At 44.4% G+C, this 20763-nt stretch overlaps 1 protein-coding gene across 1 annotated transcript in view; it reads right to left on the bottom strand.

Moving 5' to 3' along the window:
• LOC143815467 (acetylserotonin O-methyltransferase-like) overlaps positions 1–15280 on the bottom strand; it is a 191037-nt gene extending 175757 nt beyond the window's left edge. The window contains exons 1-2 of the mRNA XM_077294683.1: positions 15135–15280; positions 5865–6039 (exon numbers count right to left, since the gene is read on the bottom strand). Coding sequence (XP_077150798.1) covers positions 5865–6039; positions 15135–15206 — 247 coding nt within the window. The 5' untranslated portion in view covers positions 15207–15280. The remainder of the gene's footprint in view (positions 1–5864; positions 6040–15134) is intronic.
• Positions 15281–20763: the final 5483 nt, after the last annotated feature.

Below are 20763 nucleotides of genomic sequence, written 5' to 3'. Positions count from 1 at the left end.
ACTCTGGGCAAAACCGTCAATGAAAAAGACCTGGGTGTATGGGTGGATGACAAACTAATATTCAGTGGCCAGTGTCAGGCAGCTGCTACAAAGGCAAATAAAATAATGGGATGCATTAAAAGAGGCATAGATGCTCATGAGGAGAACATAATTTTACCTCTATACAAGTCACTAGTGCGACCACACTTAGAATACTGTGCACAGTTCTGGTCTCCGGTGTATAAGAAAGACATAGCTGAACTGGAGCGGGTGCAGAGAAGAGCGACCAAGGTTATTAGAGGACTGGGGGGTCTGCCATACCAAGATAGGTTATTACACTTGGGGCTATTTAGTTTGGAAAAAAGAAGACTAAGGGGTGATCTTATGTTAATGTATAAATATATGAGGGGACAGTACAAAGACCTTTCTGATGATCTTTTTAATCATAGACCGGTGACAGGGACAAGGGGGCATCCTCTACGTCTGGAGGAAAAAAGGTTTAAGCATAATAACAGACGCGGATTCTTTACTGTAAGAGCAGTGAGACTATGGAACTCTCTGCCGTATGATGTTGTAATGAGTGACTCATTGCTTCAATTTAAGAGGGGACTGGATACCTTTCTGGAAAAGTATAATATTACAGGGTATATATATTAGATTCCTTGATAAGGCGTTGATCCAGGGAACTAGTCTGATTGCCGTATGTGGGGTCGGGAAGGAATTTTTTTCCCCATGATGGAGCTTACTCTTACCACATGGGGTTTTTTTGCCTTCCCCTGGATCAACATGTTAGGGCATGTTAGGTTAGGCTATGGGTTGAACTAGATGGACTTAAAGTCTTCCTTCAACCTTAATAACTATATGTAACTATGTAACTATGGAGGATATGCATAAACTCAGATCGGCCTCCTCCACACCCTCTGAGCTTCGTAGTTTTTCCACCATTGCGCTTTTCTTAGATAGCAGAGGACAAGTATCAACATAATGACCAGATTTACCACAGCAAAAACAGGCTCTCTGCTTCCTGAGCAAAGGGGCAAGATGCTTCAGATGTGACACCCCTGCGATCTGCATAGACTCCGTGGGCTCACCTGCAGCAACCTCACATGTATCCACGCTCTCTCCCATAGGCGGCGTCTCTTGCACCCCCTGATGCAGACGGCGATCAATACGGATAACAAGACTCATAGTGGATTCTAGAGAAACAGGAGTCTCATACATCAGAAGGGCTTTTTTAACCCTTCCTGAAACCCCATGAACAAACTGACTCCGCAACGCAGGATCATTCCACTGTGTCTACCGCCCAGTGGCGAAATTCAGAACAGTAATCCTCTGCCATACGCTCCCCCTGGCAAATATCACGAATTTTAGATTCTGCTAGACCCATTCTGTCAGGATCCTCATAAATGAGTTCAAGAGCAGAAAAAAAACTCTCCACTGAGTTATATGCAGCAGAATCAGATGGTAAAGAAAACACCCATGCTTGAGGATCCCCGTTCAGTAATGACAACACCAGACCCACACGCTGATGCCTTTCTTGAAAAGTATAATGTTACAGGTTATATATATATATATATTAGATTCCTTTATAGGGCATTGATCCAGGGAACTAGTCTGATTGCCGTATGTGGAGTCGGGAAGGAATTTTTTTCCCCAATGTGGAACTTACTCTTTGCCACATGGGTTTTTTTTTGCCTTCCTCTGGATCAACATGTTAGGGCATGTTAGGTTAGGCTATGGGTTGAACTAGATGGACTTAAAGTCTTCCTTCAACCTTAATAACGATGTTACTATGTTACTATGTTACCAATTGTGCAAGCTCTCCCACTTAAAAATATGAGAGAGGCCTGTAATTGACATCATAGGTAGACCACAACTATGAGAGTCAAAATTGAGAAAACAAATCCAGAAAATCACCTTGTCTGATTTGGCAAGATTTATTTTGCATATTATGATCACCTAAAAACAGGCAAGATTTCTGGCTCTCACAGACCTGTAACTTCTTCTTTAAGAGGCTCCTCTGTCCACCTGTAGTAATTGCACCTGTTTGAACTTGTTATCAGTATAAAAGACAACTGTCCACAACCTCAAACAATCACACTCCAAACTCCACTATTTTGAAGACCAAAGAGATGTCGAAAGACACCAGTAGCAAAATTGTAGCCCTGCACCAGGCTGGAAAGACTGAATCTGCAATAGGCAAGCAGCTTGGTGTGATGAAATCAACTGTGGCAGCAATAATAAGAAAATGGAAGACATACAAGACCACTGATAATCTCCCTCGATCTGGGGGCTCCACGCAAGATCTCACCCTGTGGGGTCAAAATGATTACCAGAATGGTGATTAAAAATCCAAGAACCACATGGGGGGACCTAGTGAATGACCTGCATAGAGCTGGAACCACTGTAACAAAGGCTACCATTAGTAACACACTACGCCACCAGGGACTCAGATCCTGCAGTGCCAGATGTGTCCCCCTGCTTAAGCCAGTACATGTCCGGGCCCATCTGAAGTTTGCTAGAGTGCATTTGGATTATCCAGAAGAGTATTGGAAGAATGTCATATGATCTGATGAAACCAAAGTAGAATGGTTTGGGAGAGAAACAAAACTCGTCGTGTTTGGAGGAGACAGAATGCAGAGTTGCTTCCAAAGAACAACATACCTACTGAAAAGCATGGGGGTGGCAACATCATGCTATGGGGCTGTTTCTCTGCAAAAGGACTAGGACGGCTGACCTGTGTACATGAAAGAATGAATGGGGCCATATATCATGAGATTTTGAGTGCAAACCTCCTTCCATCAGGAAGGGCATTGAAGATGAAACATGGATGGGTCTTTCAGAATGATAATAATCTCAAGCACACCACCAGGGCAATGAAGGAGTGGCTTCATAAGAAGCATATGAAGATCCTGGAGTGGCCTAGCCAGTCTCCAGATTTCAACCCCATAGAAAACCTTTGGAGGGAGTTGAAAATCCGTGTTGCCCAGCGACAGGCCCAAAACATCACTGCTCTAGAGGAGATCTGCATGGAGGAATTGGCCAACATACCAACAAGAGTGTGTGCCAACCTTGTGGAGACTTACAGAAAATGTTTGACCTCTGTCATTGCCAGCAAAGGATATATAACAAAATATTGAGATGAACTTTTGTTAAAGACCAAATACTTATTTTCCTCCACAATTTTCAAAATAAATCTTGCCAAATCAGACAAGGTGATTTTCTGGATTTGTTTTCTCAATTTTGACTCTCATAGTTGCGGTCTACCTATGATGTCAATTACAGGCCTCTCTCAACTTATTAAGTGGGAGAACTTGCACAATTGGTGGCTGACTAAATATTTTTTTTTCCCACTGTAAAAAAAAAAAAGTAATAATTCGATCAGTAAACGTCGTAAAGAGAAAAAAGTCGAAATGCCAGAATTACCTTTTTCTGGTCGCTGCAACATTGTATCTACACCAAAAATTTATCAATAAAAACGTCAGCTCGGTGCACAAAAAATAAGTCCTCACCTAGCCCAAGATCATGAGAAATGAAGATGCTATGGGTCTTGAAAAATGACACAATTTATTTTTGTTTAACAGGCGCCGACAAAGGGCAGAGAGGCCCAGAATCTGTGCACTGCAGTACTTTACTCTGCCATCAACAGAGATTTTACAGTTCATGGCTCCATTCATTCTTCTGTTGATGTGGTGAAGTAGTCCTGTGCCGTTAGCAGAGAAGCACCCCCAGAACATAATGGTTCCACCACGATGCTTGACAGTGCGGACGGTGTTCTTTGGGTCATAGGCAGCATTTCTCTTCCTCCAAGCACGGCGAGTTGAGTTAATGCCAAAGAGCCCAATTATTGTCTCATCTGCCCAAAGCTCCTACTCCCAATCACACAAAGAATCATCCATGTGTTCAGTGGCAAGCTTCAGATGGGCCTGTACATGTGCCTTATTGAACAGGGGGACGAACACTGCAGGATTTTAAACCTTTACGGCGTAATGTGTTACCAATGGTTTTCTTGGTGACTGTGGTCCCAGCTGCCTTGAGATCATTATCAAGTTCCCCCCGTGTAGTTTTAGGCTGATCTCTCACCTTCCTCATGATCAAGGATACCCCACGAGGTGAGATTTTGCATGGTGCCCCAGATTGATGTCGCTTGACAGTCATTTTGTATTTCCTCCATGCACCAACAGTTGTCTCCTTCTCACCCAGCATCTTACTTATGATTTTGTAGCCCATTCCAGCTTTGTGCAGGTCTATGATCTTGTCCCTGACATCCTTAGAAAGACTTTGGTCTTGCCCATGTTGTAGAGGTTAGAGTCTAACTGATTGAGTCTGTGGACAGGAGTCTTATAAATGTGACTAAGTAAGACAGCTGTCATTAATGCAGGTAATGAGTTGATTAGGAGCGTCTAACTGGTCTGTAGGAGCCAGAACTCTTAATGGTTGGTAGGGGATCAAATACTTATTTCAAACTGCAAAATGCAAATAAATGTATATACCGGTAATTTATACAATGTGTTTTTCTGGATTTTGTTTTTGATATTCTATCTCTCAATGTTACAATTAACCTATCCTTAAAATTATAGACTGTTCATGTCTTTGTCAGTGGGCAAACTTAGAAAATCAGCAACGTATCAAATACTTATTTCCCCCACTGTAACACCAGTTACTATCTATTTTAGTCTTGTTATATTTGTGGGACTTGTTATTATCATCCCCACTACAATATTAAGGCTGAACTCCGCGTGACATCAACTATAACCTTATAGCCACTGATATCAAGCACCTCCTCACCCTCTCCCTTTAAATTAGACCATAAGGGTATCTAATTCAGACAATGGATTGAAGGGACAGCCGCTGATGAGTGGGGGCACCATACCCGCTATATCTAGGGTGCCAACCCCCGCTGTTAGGCACTCTTGTGAGTATAGGGGCAGCTAAAAAATTTTTCCATATAAGACACTTTTGAATTACAAAATTCTCTAGCACCACTTTTTGAACACTATATCTCTATTTAGTGCTGTAATCTTTTTAATTTTTTTCTTTCTCCCCTGTTCCATAGTAGGGCCAGCAGGGTGAGCCGTCGACGAGCGGGGGCGCCATTGCGCAGGATTTATAGTGCCAACCTCCACTGTTAGGTAGCAGTAAGTCAGCGTACTATAGGGATGGGCACCTCCTTAGGTATTTATTATCACGTGTCTATATGATACTTTGGTGGTGGTATGTGTTTATTTCACTGTATTAGTAATTTTACAAAATTTATTAAAAGTTATATTTTAATGTATCTTTAAATTGGGGTCTCTCATGGTGATTAAATAATTTAGTATACTCCTACGTTTACCTTTTTACTGTGAAAACAAATTTGGTTAAATAAGTAAAAAAAAAAAAAAATGTGGAATTGCACTTTCTTTGGGCATTTGCACAGCACTTGGAATTTTTTTCCTGTTTTCCAGTGCACTATATTTTAAAAGCAATGGTGTCGTTCACAACTACAACTCATCACGCAAGAAAGAAGCCCTTACATGACTATAGTGGCGGAAAAATAAAAAAAGTTATAACTCTGGGAAGAAGGGGAGGAAAAGAAAAAAAACGCAAAAATGAAAATGGGCTGCGGCGTGAAGGCGGTAATCTCCAGGTCACAGCAATGGAGCTTCCTACTGCACAAAAAATTGGGAGGTGAAGCTTCCTACTGCACATGCTCCATATCCTATTACCATTTTAGGACAGGTTTCTGTCAATGCAACAGGCTGGTGTGGGGGACTGTGTAGGGGATTGTGTTGTGACGGCATGTTCAACCATGAGGACAACTTTACATGTGATGATATCAGATTTGACTTGTACCAGGAATTATAGACTCTAATGAGAAACTTAAATTCCTAAAATTAAATTACCTTCATTATTTTTCAAGTCAACCTTTAACAGCTTCAGTCCAACACAGGCGTCAAGCAAGCGCTCCATCCCATCCACACTGGTGCTCAAGCGAGAAGCAATGGTTGCTGCAGACACTGGTTCCTGTGCTTCATGTAGACAATCAAATACTCCCAGCTCACATGCTGTGAACATGGTCTACAAAAGGAAAGCCAGAAAATGACATTCAGATCCCTGCTGCAAGTCAAAAGTTTTAGACATCTTATGTAAAAAAAAATAAATACATGTATGTAAGCGCAGTGTAACAAACTTACGGTTAATTTTGATTCTGAAGCCAAGTGCCTATGTGCAGTTTGAGGAGTGGTAGGATAACGTGTAGCCATGAATCGAGTGGAAAAGACAAGTGGTTTACTATTGTTTTTTCAGTGAGTCCAATTAAAAAACAAAAAAACTCATGTACTTTACCTGTACTTGTAAATGGATCTGCAGCAGGTATAGGTGATGATCAGATGGTTTGTATGAGCATCACCTCGATATGCTGCAGTATTACAGCACATTGTGTATGGTCTTGCTGTGTTACACACAAATGCTATTTGTCAGCCTAGCCACAAGCAGGAAGCAATAGTATAGTAACTTTCTTTACTCCATCACAGTTTCTGGGCTAAAAACAATTAAATCAGCTGTTACTCACCCTCCCAAGGACCAGGGCTGCATCTCCATAGCCGCTCTGGTGATTGTTTGCAGGCTGCAACAGTGACCGCTGCAGCTAATCTCTGGGCTCAGCAGTTCTGCTGATTCAGCCTCTTAACAATCCCGAAAGCAATGATTTTATTTTTAACACAGACATAATAATGGAGCAAAAAAAGTTGAAAAGAGTAAACCACCTTATCAGCCCCCAAGGAAATGTTCAGGAAACTGCACCCTGCCAAAGAAAAATCCAAGTGTTGTGTAACCAGCGTCGGACTGGAGCACCTTGGGCCACCAAAGAAAATCATTATTGGGGCCCACTATGTAGCTACATATAAATAAATACAAGACCACCAATTGTGCGGTAAAACACGCTAATATCAGCGTATAATATAAAGTAGTACATGTCTTAATTATGTAACTGAAGAAAAAAAAAAAAAAAAAGGGGTGTTCCAGCTCCTTAAAATGTCGATACTTTATTTTTCCATTAAAATCTTGATACAAACATATCCTTGCATAATTGCGAATGCTGCAGTGAGAGCGACGCGTTTCGATCTTATCAGATCTTAATCCATGCTAGTAATTATGTAGCAGGGGTTGGTGTAGCCCCCCTCATAGCATATAGAGTAGCCCCGTCATAGGGTACAATGCATCCCACTCATAGTATATAAAGTAGCCCCCTCATATAGTATAATGTAGCCCCCTCACAGAATATACAGAATATAATGCAGCCCTCATATAGAATGTAGCCCCCTCATAGCAAATAATGCAGCCCTCCATAGAATATAATGTGGCCCCCCATATAATATAATGCAACCAGCCTTACAGTATAATGCAGCCCATAGGGTACAAGGTAGCCCCCTTAGACTATAGTGCAATCCCATCATAAGGTATCATGCAGCCCCCCATAGAATATTAGGGAACCCCCTTATAGGGTATAATGCAGCCCCCTTCAAATAGTATAATACAACCCCCCATAAAATATAAGGTAGCCCCCTCAGAGTATAATGCAGCCCGATCACAAGGTATAAAGCAGCCCCTTCATGAAATATAATGCAGCCCCCTCATAGGGTATCATGTTGCCCCCCTCAAAGGGTATCATGCTGCCCTCCCCTCATAGGGTAGCATGCTGACCCCCTCATAGGATATCATGCCCCCATAGGGTATCATGCTGCCCCCCATAGGGTATCATGTTCCCCCATAGGATATCATGCTGCCCCCTCATAGCGTATCATGCTGCCCCCCTCATGAGGGATCATTCTGCCCCCTCACAGGGTATCATGCTTTCACCCCTCGAAGGGTATCATGCTGCCCTCCCCTAATAGGGTATCATGCTGCTCCCCTCATAGGGTATCATGCTGCCCTCCCCTCATAGGGTATCATGCTGCCCCACCTCATAGGATATCATGCTGCCCCTCCTCATAGGATATCATGCTGCCCCCCTCATAGGATAGTATGCTGCCCCTCCTCATAGGGTATCATGCTGCCCCCTCATAGGATATCAGGCTGCCCCCCTCATAGGGTATCATGCTGCCCCCATAGGGTATCACGCAGCTCCCCATTAGGGTATCATGCAGCTCTCCATAGGGTATCATGCAACTCCCCCATAGGGTATCATGCAGCTCTCCCCATAGGGTATCATGCAGCTCACTCCCCTAGGGTATCATGCAGCTCACCCCCCATAGGGTATTATGCAGATCACTCCCCTAGGGTATCAAGCAGCTCCCACCTATAGGGTATCAAGCAGCTCACCACCCCAGAAAGTATCATGCAGGTCACCCACAATAGGGTATCATGCAACTCCCCACCCCATACAACCAAGACTCACTGATATATATATAAAAAAAAACCATAATACTCCCCTCTCCTCCTCACTCCCACGCTCATTCCGGTGGCAGCTCTGCTCCGATGTCAGGAGCTGTGCTGCAGTCGGCTAGGCACACAGCAGGTATGCAATGAAGTGACATCATCGCGCACCTGTTGTGTGTCAGAGGCAGAGGGGAATGATGGGAGAGAGAGCATCATCTGATGCTGTCTCCTTTATCAATGCGCACTGAGGGGCGGGGCTGATGCCGGGACCCTCTGGCTTAGGGCCCCATAGCGGACGCGTGGGCTGAGGGCCCCTGAGGGAGCAGGGCCCCTGGTCTCCAGGCCCTGATAGCGGGCAGTGTTATACGCAGCTTGCGGCAAACACTGCCCCCTATTAAAGTGAAATGAAATCACTCCTCTCCACACCAATGGAGGCGTGGGGCAGCGTGAATATTCTTTTCACTTTAGCAGCGGGAACAGGCTTAGGCTTCCTGTCACCCGCTGCTGCTCCGCTGGCCCCGGCAGCCCCCATAGCAGCTGTGTGGTGTGCTGCTATTAGCGACATGCCACTGGCTGGGGGCCCCTGGAGCAGCGGGGCCCTAGGCAGCTGCTGGCCCTGTATGCCAGCAGGTATCAGGGCCTGAGTCCACCGGAGAATCCTCCGGTTCTCTGGTGGCCCAGTCCGACTCTGTGTGTAACATACTCACCCTTATCATTTGGCTCCAGTTACAGGTATCCTTACATGACTGCATTTATGTGATTTCAGTACAATACTCACAGTATTACACAAGTGGTTTAGGCTACTTTCACACTAGCATCGTGCACTGCACGTCGCTATGCGACGTTGCAGCGCATCGACGCTAGCGTTGAAAGCGCCGCACAACGGGGGCAGCGGATGCAGTTTTACATCGCATCCGCTGCCCCATTGTGAGGTGCGGGGAGGCGGGGGCGGAGTTCCGGCCGCGCATGCGCAGTCGGAAAAGACGCTCACGACGCACAAAAATAGTTACATGTAGCTTTTTTTGTGCCGACGGTCCGACGCAACACGACGCAACCGTTGCACGACGGTTGCGACATGTGGCAATGCGTCGCACTGCGTCGCTAATACACGTCTATGGAGAAAAAAAGCATCCTGAAAGCACTTTTGCAGGATGCGTTTTTTCTCCAGAACGACGCATAGCGACGTGCAGTGCACGACGCTAGTGTGAAAGTAGCCTTATTTGGCAAGTGAATATTTTACTTTAATATTTAACTAAGATAAAACATTAATGTCAGCAACAGGCAACTACAATCTTGCATCTGCTACAATGAGCAACCTCCAAACGCAACAATACAGAGAGATCATGTATTTTCTGTGCATATAGTATTAGAACCTGTGTCCCTTCTTTTATCACCTTTTTCTGAAGTTTAATTTAATTGGTTTTTTTTTTTTTATATTTTTCAATAAAAATCTTTTTTATTGCTCATATGGCTTTCATTTCATGGTTTACTGGGTAACACATAGACCTGGTTTATAAATATAAATATAAGACAAACACCAGGGCCGGACTGGCCATAGGGCACTTCTGGCAAATGCCAGAAGGGCCGGTGCCAGTGGTGGGCCGCTCAATCCGCCGCCCCCGCCGTCGCATTCAACTATACCGGCGTATAGACGCCGGTACAGTTGAATGCAATGATGGAGGAGAGAGCGTCTACAGACGCTCCTCTCCCATCATTCCCCGCTCTGCCTCTGACACTGCGGGTGCGCGATGATGTCATATCATCGCGCACCTGCTGTGTCCCGGGCAGACTGCAGCTGCTGAGACAGGAGCAGGAACCAGGAAGCAACGCTGGGCACGAGGAGAGGTGAGGAGAGTTTTTTTTTTTCTGGACTGTGGGGCCATTCTCGGAGGAGGTGAGGGGAGGAAGAGAAGAGATGTGGGCTGTATATAGTTCTCTGTGGGCTGTGCTCTGTGCTGTATACTGCTGTGGGCTGTATACAGTTCTCTGTGGGCTGTGCTCTGTGCTGTATACTGCTGTGGGCTGTATATAGCTCTCTGTGGGCTGTGCTCTGTGCTGTATACTACTGTGTGCTCTGTGCTATATATAGTTCTCTGTGGGCTGTGCTCTGTGCTGTATACTGCTGTGGGCTGTATATAGCTCTCTGTGGGCTGTGCTCTGTGCTGTATACTACTGTGTGCTCTGTGCTATATATAGTTCTCTGTGGGCTGTGCTCTGTGCTGTATACTGCTGTGGGCTGTATATAGTTCTCTGTGGGCTGTGCTCTGTGCTGTATACTGCTGTGGGCTGTATATAGTTCTCTGTGGGCTGTGCTCTGTGCTGTATACTACTGTGGGCTGTATATAGCTCTCTGTGGGCTGTGCTCTGTGCTGTATACTACTGTGGGCTGTATATAGTTATCTGTGGGCTGTATATAGTTATCTGTGGGCTGTGCTCTGTGCTGTATGCTACTGTGGGCTGTATATAGTTCTCTGTGGGCTGTGCTCTGTGCTGTATATAGTTCTCTGTGGGCTGTGCTCTGTGCTGTATACTACTGTGGGCTGTATATAGTTATCTGTGGGCTGTGCTCTGTGCTGTATGCTACTGTGGGCTGTATATAGTTCTCTGTGGGCTGTGCTCTGTGCTGTATATAGTTCTCTGTGGGCTGTGCTCTGTGCTGTATACTACTGTGGGCTGTATATAGTTCTCTGTGGGCTGTGCTCTGTGCTGTATACTACTGTGTGCTGTATATAGTTCTCTGTGGGCTGTGCTGTATATAGTACTCTGTGGGCTGTGCTGTATATAGTACTCTGTGGGCTGTGCTGTATATAGTACTCTGTGGGCTGTGCTATATATAGTACTCTGTGGGCTGTGCTGTGTATAGTACTCTGTGGGCTGTGCTGTGTATAGTACTCTGTGGGCTGTGCTGTATATAGTACTCTGTGGGCTGTGCTGTATATAGTACTCTCTGGGCTGTGCTTTATATAGTACTCTGGGCTGTGCTGTATATAGTACTCTGGGCTGTGCTTTATATAGTTCTCTGTGGGCTGTGCTGTATATAGTTCTCTGTGGGCTGTGCTGTATATAGTTCTCTGTGGGCTGTGCTGTATATATTACTTTGTGGGCTGTGCTGTATATATTACTTTGTGGGCTGTGCTGTATATATTACTCTGTGGGCTGTGCTGTATACTACTGTGTGGACTGTGCTGTATACTTCTACGTGGGCTGTGCTGTATACTACTGTGTGGTCTGTGCTGTATACTACTGTGTGCTCTGTGCTATATATAGTTCTCTGTGGGCTGTGCTGTATATATTACTTTGTGGGCTGTGCTGTATATATTACTTTGTGGGCTGTGCTGTATATATTACTCTGTGGGCTGTGCTGTATACTACTGTGTGGACTGTGCTGTATACTTCTACGTGGGCTGTGCTGTATACTACTGTGTGGTCTGTGCTGTATACTACTGTGTGCTCTGTGCTATATATAGTTCTCTGTGGGCTGTGCTGTATATATTACTTTGTGGGCTGTGCTGTATATATTACTTTGTGGGCTGTGCTGTATATATTACTCTGTGGGCTGTGCTGTATACTACTGTGTGGACTGTGCTGTATACTTCTACGTGGGCTGTGCTGTATACTACTGTGTGGGCTGTGCTGTATATATTACTCTGTGGGCTGTGCTGTATACTACTGTGTGGACTGTGCTGTATATTTCTACGTGGGCTGTGCTGTATACTACTGTGTGGTCTGTGCTGTATACTACTGTGTGGTCTGTGCTGAATACTGCTGTGTGGGCTGTGTTATCTACTACGCGAGCTGTGCTATAGTATGCAGGCTGTGCTGTATACTATGCGGTTTGTGCTATATAATATGCGGGCTTTGCTATATACTATGGGGAGTATATTATATTCTAGGGGGGAGGCCATGTTATGTACTATGTGGCTGTGTTATATACTATTGTGGGGGTATATTATATTCTATGGGGGAGGCTGCGTTATATACTATGGGGGGCTGCATTATATTCTATGGGGGGCTACATTATATATTATGGGGAGGTGGGCTGTATTATATTCTATGGGGGTTACATACTCTGGGGTGGCTGCATTATACTCTGGGGTGGCTGCATTATACTCTGGGGTGGCTGCATTATACTCTGGGGTGGCTGCATTATACTCTGGGGTGGCTGCATTATACTATATGTGGGCTGCATTATACTGTATCGAGGACTATGGGGAATACGTTATACTATATGAAGAACTATGGGGTGCATTATACTATGGGAAGTGAATTGTACTACATGGATGACTGGCGGTGCATTATACTATATGGAGCACTATGAGGATTGTATTATGCTATATGGAGGACTATGAGGATTGTATTATGCTATATGGAGGACTATGAGGAGTGTATTATACTATGTGGAGGACTGAGCAGTGTATTTTAATATATGGAGGACTATAGGGAGTGTATTATAATATATGGAGGACTATGGGGTGTATTTTACTAAACAAGTAAAATGCTGCATATTCGGATTGTTTTTGCTGGAACAAAAAGCCTTGTTGTCAGCAGCACATTGCCAGTGTAAACTGTAGATGTGCTGCTGAAAACATGATACTGTATGGTGATCTATTAGTGATCGTTCTGTCTCATCATTATTCCTCAGCTGGTGGAAAGAGGCCGGGAAACAAGCGTTGAACAACGTCAGTATTGTCGAACAAACTCGTTTAGCGGCCTGAACTCAGCGCACGTAAATACAACAGAAAGGCTTCTGTGTGATGTGCAATATGTTAGCATTTGGGGACCCATTTTAAACTTTGCCTAGGGCCCCACTTTGCCTAAAACCGGCCCTGCCTACAAGTGTACAAAGATATTATACAGTCACCATGTGACAAGTGGGCCTGTGTAACTTCAAATGCCAGGGCTGAATTTTAGTCCCAGTCCGGCCCTGACAAACACTATACAAAATCCTTGTGTTTTTCCATGTACTTTTTTTCCCACTCAGTTGAAGAGGTGAAAAACTGCAAAAAGTTGAAAGAATTGACAAGCTGCAGATTTAAAAAAAACAAAACACTTTGATAGTTAAAATCCACAAGGATAAAATAAGCCTTTTGCAGTGATGGACTATCTTCCTACCCTTATAATATTTCTGATGTTCAGCACATGTTTTGTCATTTACACATGCAAACTAATAACTGTAATAAAAAATCTAAGTTTGATAAAGACTGGTGTGCTAAGACTTAATATCACATTTACATTATTCTTTACAAATACTAGTATAATTCATTTATTGTACTATACACAGAATATTATTATTATATCCTGATGTACATTAAAAAAAATTACATTGTGGTACCAAGTTAGCCAGAAAAATCAATGTAAATACTTTTATACTCCAAAAAGATAAAAGCATTCTAAGGCCACGTTCACATTACTGAATTTCTCTCATTCTAGAAAATCTGAGTTTGATCTGATTCTCTCAGATGTGACAAAAATGTCTCCATCTTCCCCATTTAGGCCTCTTTCACACTTCTGTTTTTTGCCATCTGTCGCAATCCATCGTTTTGGAAAAAAAACAGATCCTGCAAATGTGCCCGCAGGATGCGTTTTTTTGCCATAGACTTTTATTGACGACGGATGGCCACACGTCGCATCCGTCGTGCAACGGATGCGTCGTGTTTTTGCGGACTGTCGTGATGAAAAAACGTTCAAGGGAACGCTTTTTCGTCCGTCGGATCCGCCATTTCCGACCGCGCATGCGTGGCCGGAACTCCGCCCCCTCCTCACCGGACTTCAGAATGGGCAGCGGATGCATCGGAAAACTGCATCCGCTGCCTACGTTGTGCACAATTTTGCACAACGTCCGTCGGTACATCGGGCCGACGGTTTGCGACGGCCCCATACCGACGGAAATGTGAAAGATGCCATAGTCTTTCCATGAAAATTAGACCACACTCGGTGCCTGATACAGGTCATTGTACCGAAATGTCGCCGCAGGAGGCAGATTAAATATGTAAGACTTTCATCACTGGCCGTTGTGGCGCTGTCTTTCTTCTATTTTTAGATTTGGCTTTGTAGCCGGGCGGACCCCCTGGCATTGACTTGCGCCAACATGTGTATGGAAGCTGTATGGACATAGGGTGCGGTTTAACTTTTTGTTTGTTTTTGTTTGGATTTTTGCACACTCGGATGCTATCTGCACAGACCCATAGACATAAATTGCCAAGAGCAAACCAATAATTAGATGCATATAATACATGCTGCGATTATTTCCACAGACTGATAGACATGAATAGTTGAGTGTGATCTGTTAATCAGATGCAACTTGAAAAAGAAAAAAAATCGGACTTGTGCACGGTCCCATAATAACATGCAGTAAAATGATGTCAGTCAAAATGACAGATAGCACTTGTCCAATTTTTACAATAGGAAGACCCGAGCCTAAGAATGATGCCTATATTGGCTAACCAGAAAAATTATATTTGCAAGCTATATGTCTGAGTAATTACTTTGTAAAGTTGTCTGATGAAGAACCCTCTGCATCCTAAAAACTTGCAAATATATTTTTTCTGGTTAGCTAATAAAAGTATCACTCTTAGAACACTTTTGTTTTTTTTACATTATTATACTAGTATTATACCCATATTTATCATATATTATTTATAATGTATTACTTTATCATGTATTGTTTTATTATGCATTTCTTTCTTGTGCATTCTGCATTTACTCTAAGACTGAGTAGGTAAAAACTTCTAAAGTTAAAGATTCCACAGTTAAATCTTTAAATCCGTTGAATATCTGCACAAATACTGAATTCTTACCTTTGAGACTAAAAATCCATATGCATAGTCAAGAAGTTTCTGAGGGTATTCAAGTTCTTCGGAGGAGCACATGTTGGTGTGATGTGCAACAGCTCAGTCGGCTTTTATAAGCAGCTTTCCAACTGAGAGGTGTAACTCCAGAGGACTTAGCAGGGCTCAGACAATTTCTTTCTCATCTGACCTACTTATGAGGCATTTAGAGCCATAAGAACCTTCAGCATATGGAATTTATAAATGACTTCTTAACTTTTACTTGAATTAATTTGCAGTCGAATTATAACTGCGTGCCAAGCATTACTGACTACATACGACTGTTTTCAGATGTGCTGTTTTTTTCTGTAGCAGTTGTTCTACAAATAATTTACCTTATTTTTTTCATTTTGCATTAGACATATGAAGCTTATATTCTTGATGTAAACCAGTTTTACTATAGGGAAAACGTGTCTGGCTCCATACAAGGGACTCTATCACAAGGAGATATATTTGGCTTAAAAAACGATGAGTTTAGTAAGGCAGTGAAAGGGTTAAACTTTGCAACTTGTGCAAATGGCTTTTACATACTCCGAACACTAATTCCGAACACTAATTAGCTGGGGACACTTTAGAGGAACACGCGCGGCCCCTTTAAGAAAGAGGAAGTGTGTGCACGTGACCTAATCACAGTGCCTGGAGACTTGCTAGGAGTGCATGCACTCTGGGCAGCAGGAGACCCAGAAGGAGAAGGACGGGAGCCTTGGTGGAGAGTACGCTGGTGTCTCTACAGGGTGAGTGGGACTGCAGTCAGAGATACGGGAGCTACAGTAGCCCCTTACACCCCCTCTTTTTCAAGCCTGTCAGAAATTTCTCCAGAAGGAGAGGGGTTCTCCCTGGGCTCCCAGGACCTCTCCTCAGGACCAAACCCTTCTAATCTACAAGAAAGAAGGTCTTCCTTCTTACCTTCTTGGTGGCCAAAATATTCTCTACCTCAAAAACGTACTCGGTGCTGACAGGAGTCGGAGTGGCACCAGGAACCTTAAAGAAAGAACTGAGGACAACAGGTTTGAGATGAGACACATGGAAGGAATTGGGGATTCTCAAAGAGGCCAGGAGTTTGAATTTGTAGGCTACTGGATTAGTCTGTTTTAACACCTCAAAGGGACCAATGAAGCGAGGACCAGATTTATAGGATGGTATCTTGATATTGATATACTTAGATGATAGCCAGACCTTATCTCCAGGATGGAACAGAGTTGAGTTCCGACGTCTCTTATCGGAATGTCTTTTCATCCGTTTAGAGGATTTCACCATGGACACTTTGGTGTCTTCCCAGATCTCAGAAAAGTTCCTAACGAGGGAATCGGCAACGGGAATATCGGAGGTGACAGCCACAGGGAACGGCACTTTGAGTTGCTGACCGTAGACCACAAAAAACACGTATTTGGCCGAAGACTCACTCACATGGTTATTGTAAGAGAATTTGGCCCAAGCCAGGAGCTCAGCCCAGTCACTGTGGTGAGCATTGAAAAAATGCTGGAGAAAATTAGTAATTAGGATCTGATTGACTCATTTCACCTGGCCATTGGACTGAGGATAGTAAGAAGAGGAGAAATCCAAAGTAACATCCAGCAGCTTACAGATGGTCTTCAGGAAACGAGAGGTAAACTGGACACCTCTATCGGAGACTATGTGAAGCGGTAGACCATGGAAACTAAAAATCTGAAGAATAAATTTTTTTGCCAGTACTGGCGCAGATGGAAGACCAGATATCAGGATGACATGAGCCATCTTGGAGAAATGACACACTACCACCCAGGTGACGATGACGGTACATCCAACCAACACTGGAAGATCCATGATAAAATCCGTGGAGATATGCTGCCAGGGAGCAGACGACACAGGAAAGGGATGCGACCAACCGGTCAGAAGCTGTTTGGGAATCTTATTTCGGGCACACAAGGGACAAGTGGACACAAAATTTGCAACATCTTTGCCCAGTGTTGGCCACCAATAGTGTTGAGAGATAAGGAGAGTTGTCTTCTTCTGTCCGGCATGGCCTTCCACCTTAGAAGAATGTCCCAGAGAAGAACCCGCTTCCTGTCAGGTTCAGCCAAGTAAGTCTTACCGGCGGGTAGACAAGTCTAGCCGAGTGACTGTGATTATTTTGGAGGGCTTGATGAAATGTATAGGCTCCTCCTCCTGGTCGGAGCCCTGGAAGGACCTGGAGAGTGCGTCTGCCTTAAAGTTTTTATCAGCAGGTCGAAAGTGGAGTGTGAACTTGAAAAGAGCGAAGAACAAAGACCACCTGGCTTGACGGGGGTTAAGCCACTGAGCAGACTGCAGATATGCCAGATTCTTGTGGTCAATGTAAATTACCACAGGGGGCAACGCTCCTTCGAGCAAGTACTGCCACTCCTCCAGAGACAGCTTGTTCGTTTAATTGGGGCGTGTTCGACGAATGTTCCTCGAACGTTCGACGAACACCGTCGAACCCCATTGAAACAAATAGCCATGGAAAACACATAGAAAACACCTTAAAAGGTGTCGAAAAGCTGACAAACTGCTCAGAAGACACAACAAACACATGGAAAAGTCACAAGTACATATAGTCATGCGAAAATAAAAGAGGTGGAGGAGTAAAAGGAGGAGACACAGATATAGGCATGTCATGCCCTTCTAAAATCAAGAAAGGCTGGAGTAAAAATCTAAAATCAGCCTACCAACACCCAGACGTCGTGACAAAAAAATTATAAAAAGAAATATCTTTAGGTAGAATGGCGGGTCCATCCAGAACACTTTCCTTAGAAGATGTAGTGGTATCCCCGTTGGGAGTTGTGCCAAAAAAGGAACCCAATACATTCAGACTAATCCACCATTTGTCATATCCAAGGGGCAAGGCAGTAAACGACAACATCGACGCGGAACCAAGTACAGTACTATATACTGTACCTCCTTTGACGAGGCAATCAGGCGGGTCAAGAAGTTGGGAACGGGCACCCTAATGGCCAAAACAGACATTGAGGGGGCGTTCCGGTTATTACCTGTGCCTCCGAATAGTGTCCACCTATTGGGCTGCTTCTGTGAAGGAGCATACTACATAGATGGCTGTTTGCCCATGGGGTGCTCCATATCCTGCTCACTATTTGAGGTGTTTAGTTGCTTCCTCGAATGGGTCGTCATGGACGTTTCTAAGAGGGCACATATTATCCATTACAAGTTCTTATGCCTAGGCCCAAAACATTCACCACAGTGTGAATACACGTGGTAGTCCACCTGTGAGAAGGAGAGAGCTGGAGGGAGAGTGGACACCCCAGAGCCGAGGGGTTAGGGCTTGTTTCCACTTGCGAGAAACACGTCCGTGTCTCGCATGTGGAAACCAAGCTCTGGCACCGGCACTTTGGAGCGGAGCTGTGCAGCTCCATGTGTTCCTATGCGGCCGCACTCTCCGCTCTGGAGTGCCGGCACCACAGCTTGGTTTCCACATGCGAGACACGGACGTGTTTCTCGCAAATGGAAACAAGCCCTTAAATTGAGAAAAGAAGAAGGCGGTGTAGCTTGCTTCATGGGAGGGGTACTCTGCTGAGTAGCAGAAACTGCTACTAGGCCCAAAACGATTTACTGGGTTAGATGCAGTAAAAATTTAGATACACAGGCGGTGTAGTTAGCTTCACAGGTGTGCTACTCCGCTGACGTGCAGACACTGCTCCTAGGCCCAAAACGATTTACTGGGTTAGATGCAGTAAAAATTTAGATACACACACAGGCGGTGTAGCTTCACAGGTGGGCTACTTGGCTGACGTGCAGACACTGCTCCTAGGCCCAAAACGATTTACTGGGTTAATGAAGTAAAAATTTAGATACACAGGCGGTGTAGTTAGTTTCACAGGCGGGCTACTCCGCTAACGTGCAGACACTGCTCCTAGACCCAAAATGGTTTACTGGGTTAGATGCAGTAAAAATTTAGATACACAGGCGGTGTAGCTTCACAGGCGGGCTACTCCGCTGATGTGCAGACACTGCTACTAAGCCCAAAACGATTTACTGGGTTAGATGCCGTAAAGATTTAGATACACAGGTGGTGTAGTTAGCTTCACAGGCGGGCTACTCTGCTCATGTGCAGACACTGCTCCTAGGCCCAAAATGATTTACTGGGTTAGATGCAGTAAAAATTTAGATACACAGGCGGTGTAGCTTCACAGGCGGGCTACTCCACTGACGTGCAGACACTGCTACTAAGCCCAAAACGATTTACTGGGTTAGATGCAGTAAAAATTTAGATGCACAGGCGGTGTAGCTAGCTTTACAGGCGGGCTACTCAGATGACTACCAGACACTGCTACTAGCCCAAAAGGATTGGCTGAGCTGGATTACACCAAATGCTGTAACAAACAATTGCACAGCACTGGCACAGACCTGCCTGGCAAAAAGTGCTATGAACTGCTGTAACCTACCCTGAAAAGGGCTGATATTACAACTAGTCCCGACTCCCTAAACATATCTCTCTCTGTCTAACAGAAAATTCGCTCGCAAAAACCACTCTTAGACTGTATAGCGCCCACAGCAGCAGCAGTGCCGTCTAACACTAAGCTGCAGAAATGAGGAAATGGTGGCGACGGGGAAAATGGCTGGTTCTTATAGAGCAAGGACATGTAACATACACAGCCAATGACACATGCCCTTGCTTGTTTGCATCACATGAACATTGCTGTGTGTGCACTGCTGATAGGCTGAGAGACTGCACCACCCCACTGTAATTGCAGGAAAGAATGGAGATCGGCATTATTTCAGCACAGATCTATCCCCCGCCCACTATACACTAAAACAGTCTATTGACATTGATATACAGTTTAAATGTGAAAATCAAGTTAGGCTTTTGGTGAACGAACAGTTATCGAACAGAAACTCAAACAGCTGAATTTTAAGGAAACTGTTCGAGTTTGACGAACGACTTGAACACCGCCCAAAACAGCTCGAATTTGAAATTGGCGAAGAGTTCGACTCGAACACCGCTCATCTCTATTCACGAGCAGTTCTCTATCGCCAACAGAGTAATTACATTCTGGTGCTGTGAAGAGTTTAGAGGAAAAGCCACGGGACACCATGCGACTGGATGAAGACTTCTGAGTAAGAACGGTACAGGCCTCTGTGGAAGATGTATCCACCTCTAGGAAGAACTGCTTGTTATGGTTTGGGCGATGCAGCACCGGAGCCGAGGAAAATGCCTGCGTGAGTGGTACAAAGGCATCTTCAGTCCTTTCCTTAGGATTGGCTCCTTTGCGGATCAGAGCAGAAATAGGAGCAGTCCGGGAAGAAAAATGCAGAACAATTTGGTGCTAATAATTTGCAAATCCGAGAATCCGCTGGATAGCCTTAAGACCATCTGGATGGGGCCACTTCATTACAGCGGATACCTTCTTGGGATCCATCTTCAGACAGGTCTCAGAAACGATGTATCCCAGAAATGGAAGGGACTGTTCGAAGATGAACTTTTCATATTTGGCGTAGAGACGGTTAGTTATTATTTGTAGAACCTGGTGAATGTCTCTCCTGTGTGTTGACAGCTCAGGAGAGAATACCAAGATGTTGTCCAGTTATACTACCACACATGTATAGAGCAGGTCATGAACGATGTCATTCACCAGTTCTTCGAAGA

The sequence above is a fragment of the Ranitomeya variabilis genome, chromosome 3 (assembly GCF_051348905.1).
Source record: "Ranitomeya variabilis isolate aRanVar5 chromosome 3, aRanVar5.hap1, whole genome shotgun sequence".
Classification (NCBI taxonomy): domain Eukaryota; kingdom Metazoa; phylum Chordata; class Amphibia; order Anura; family Dendrobatidae; genus Ranitomeya; species Ranitomeya variabilis.
This window is presented reverse-complemented; position numbering and strand designations above follow the sequence as displayed.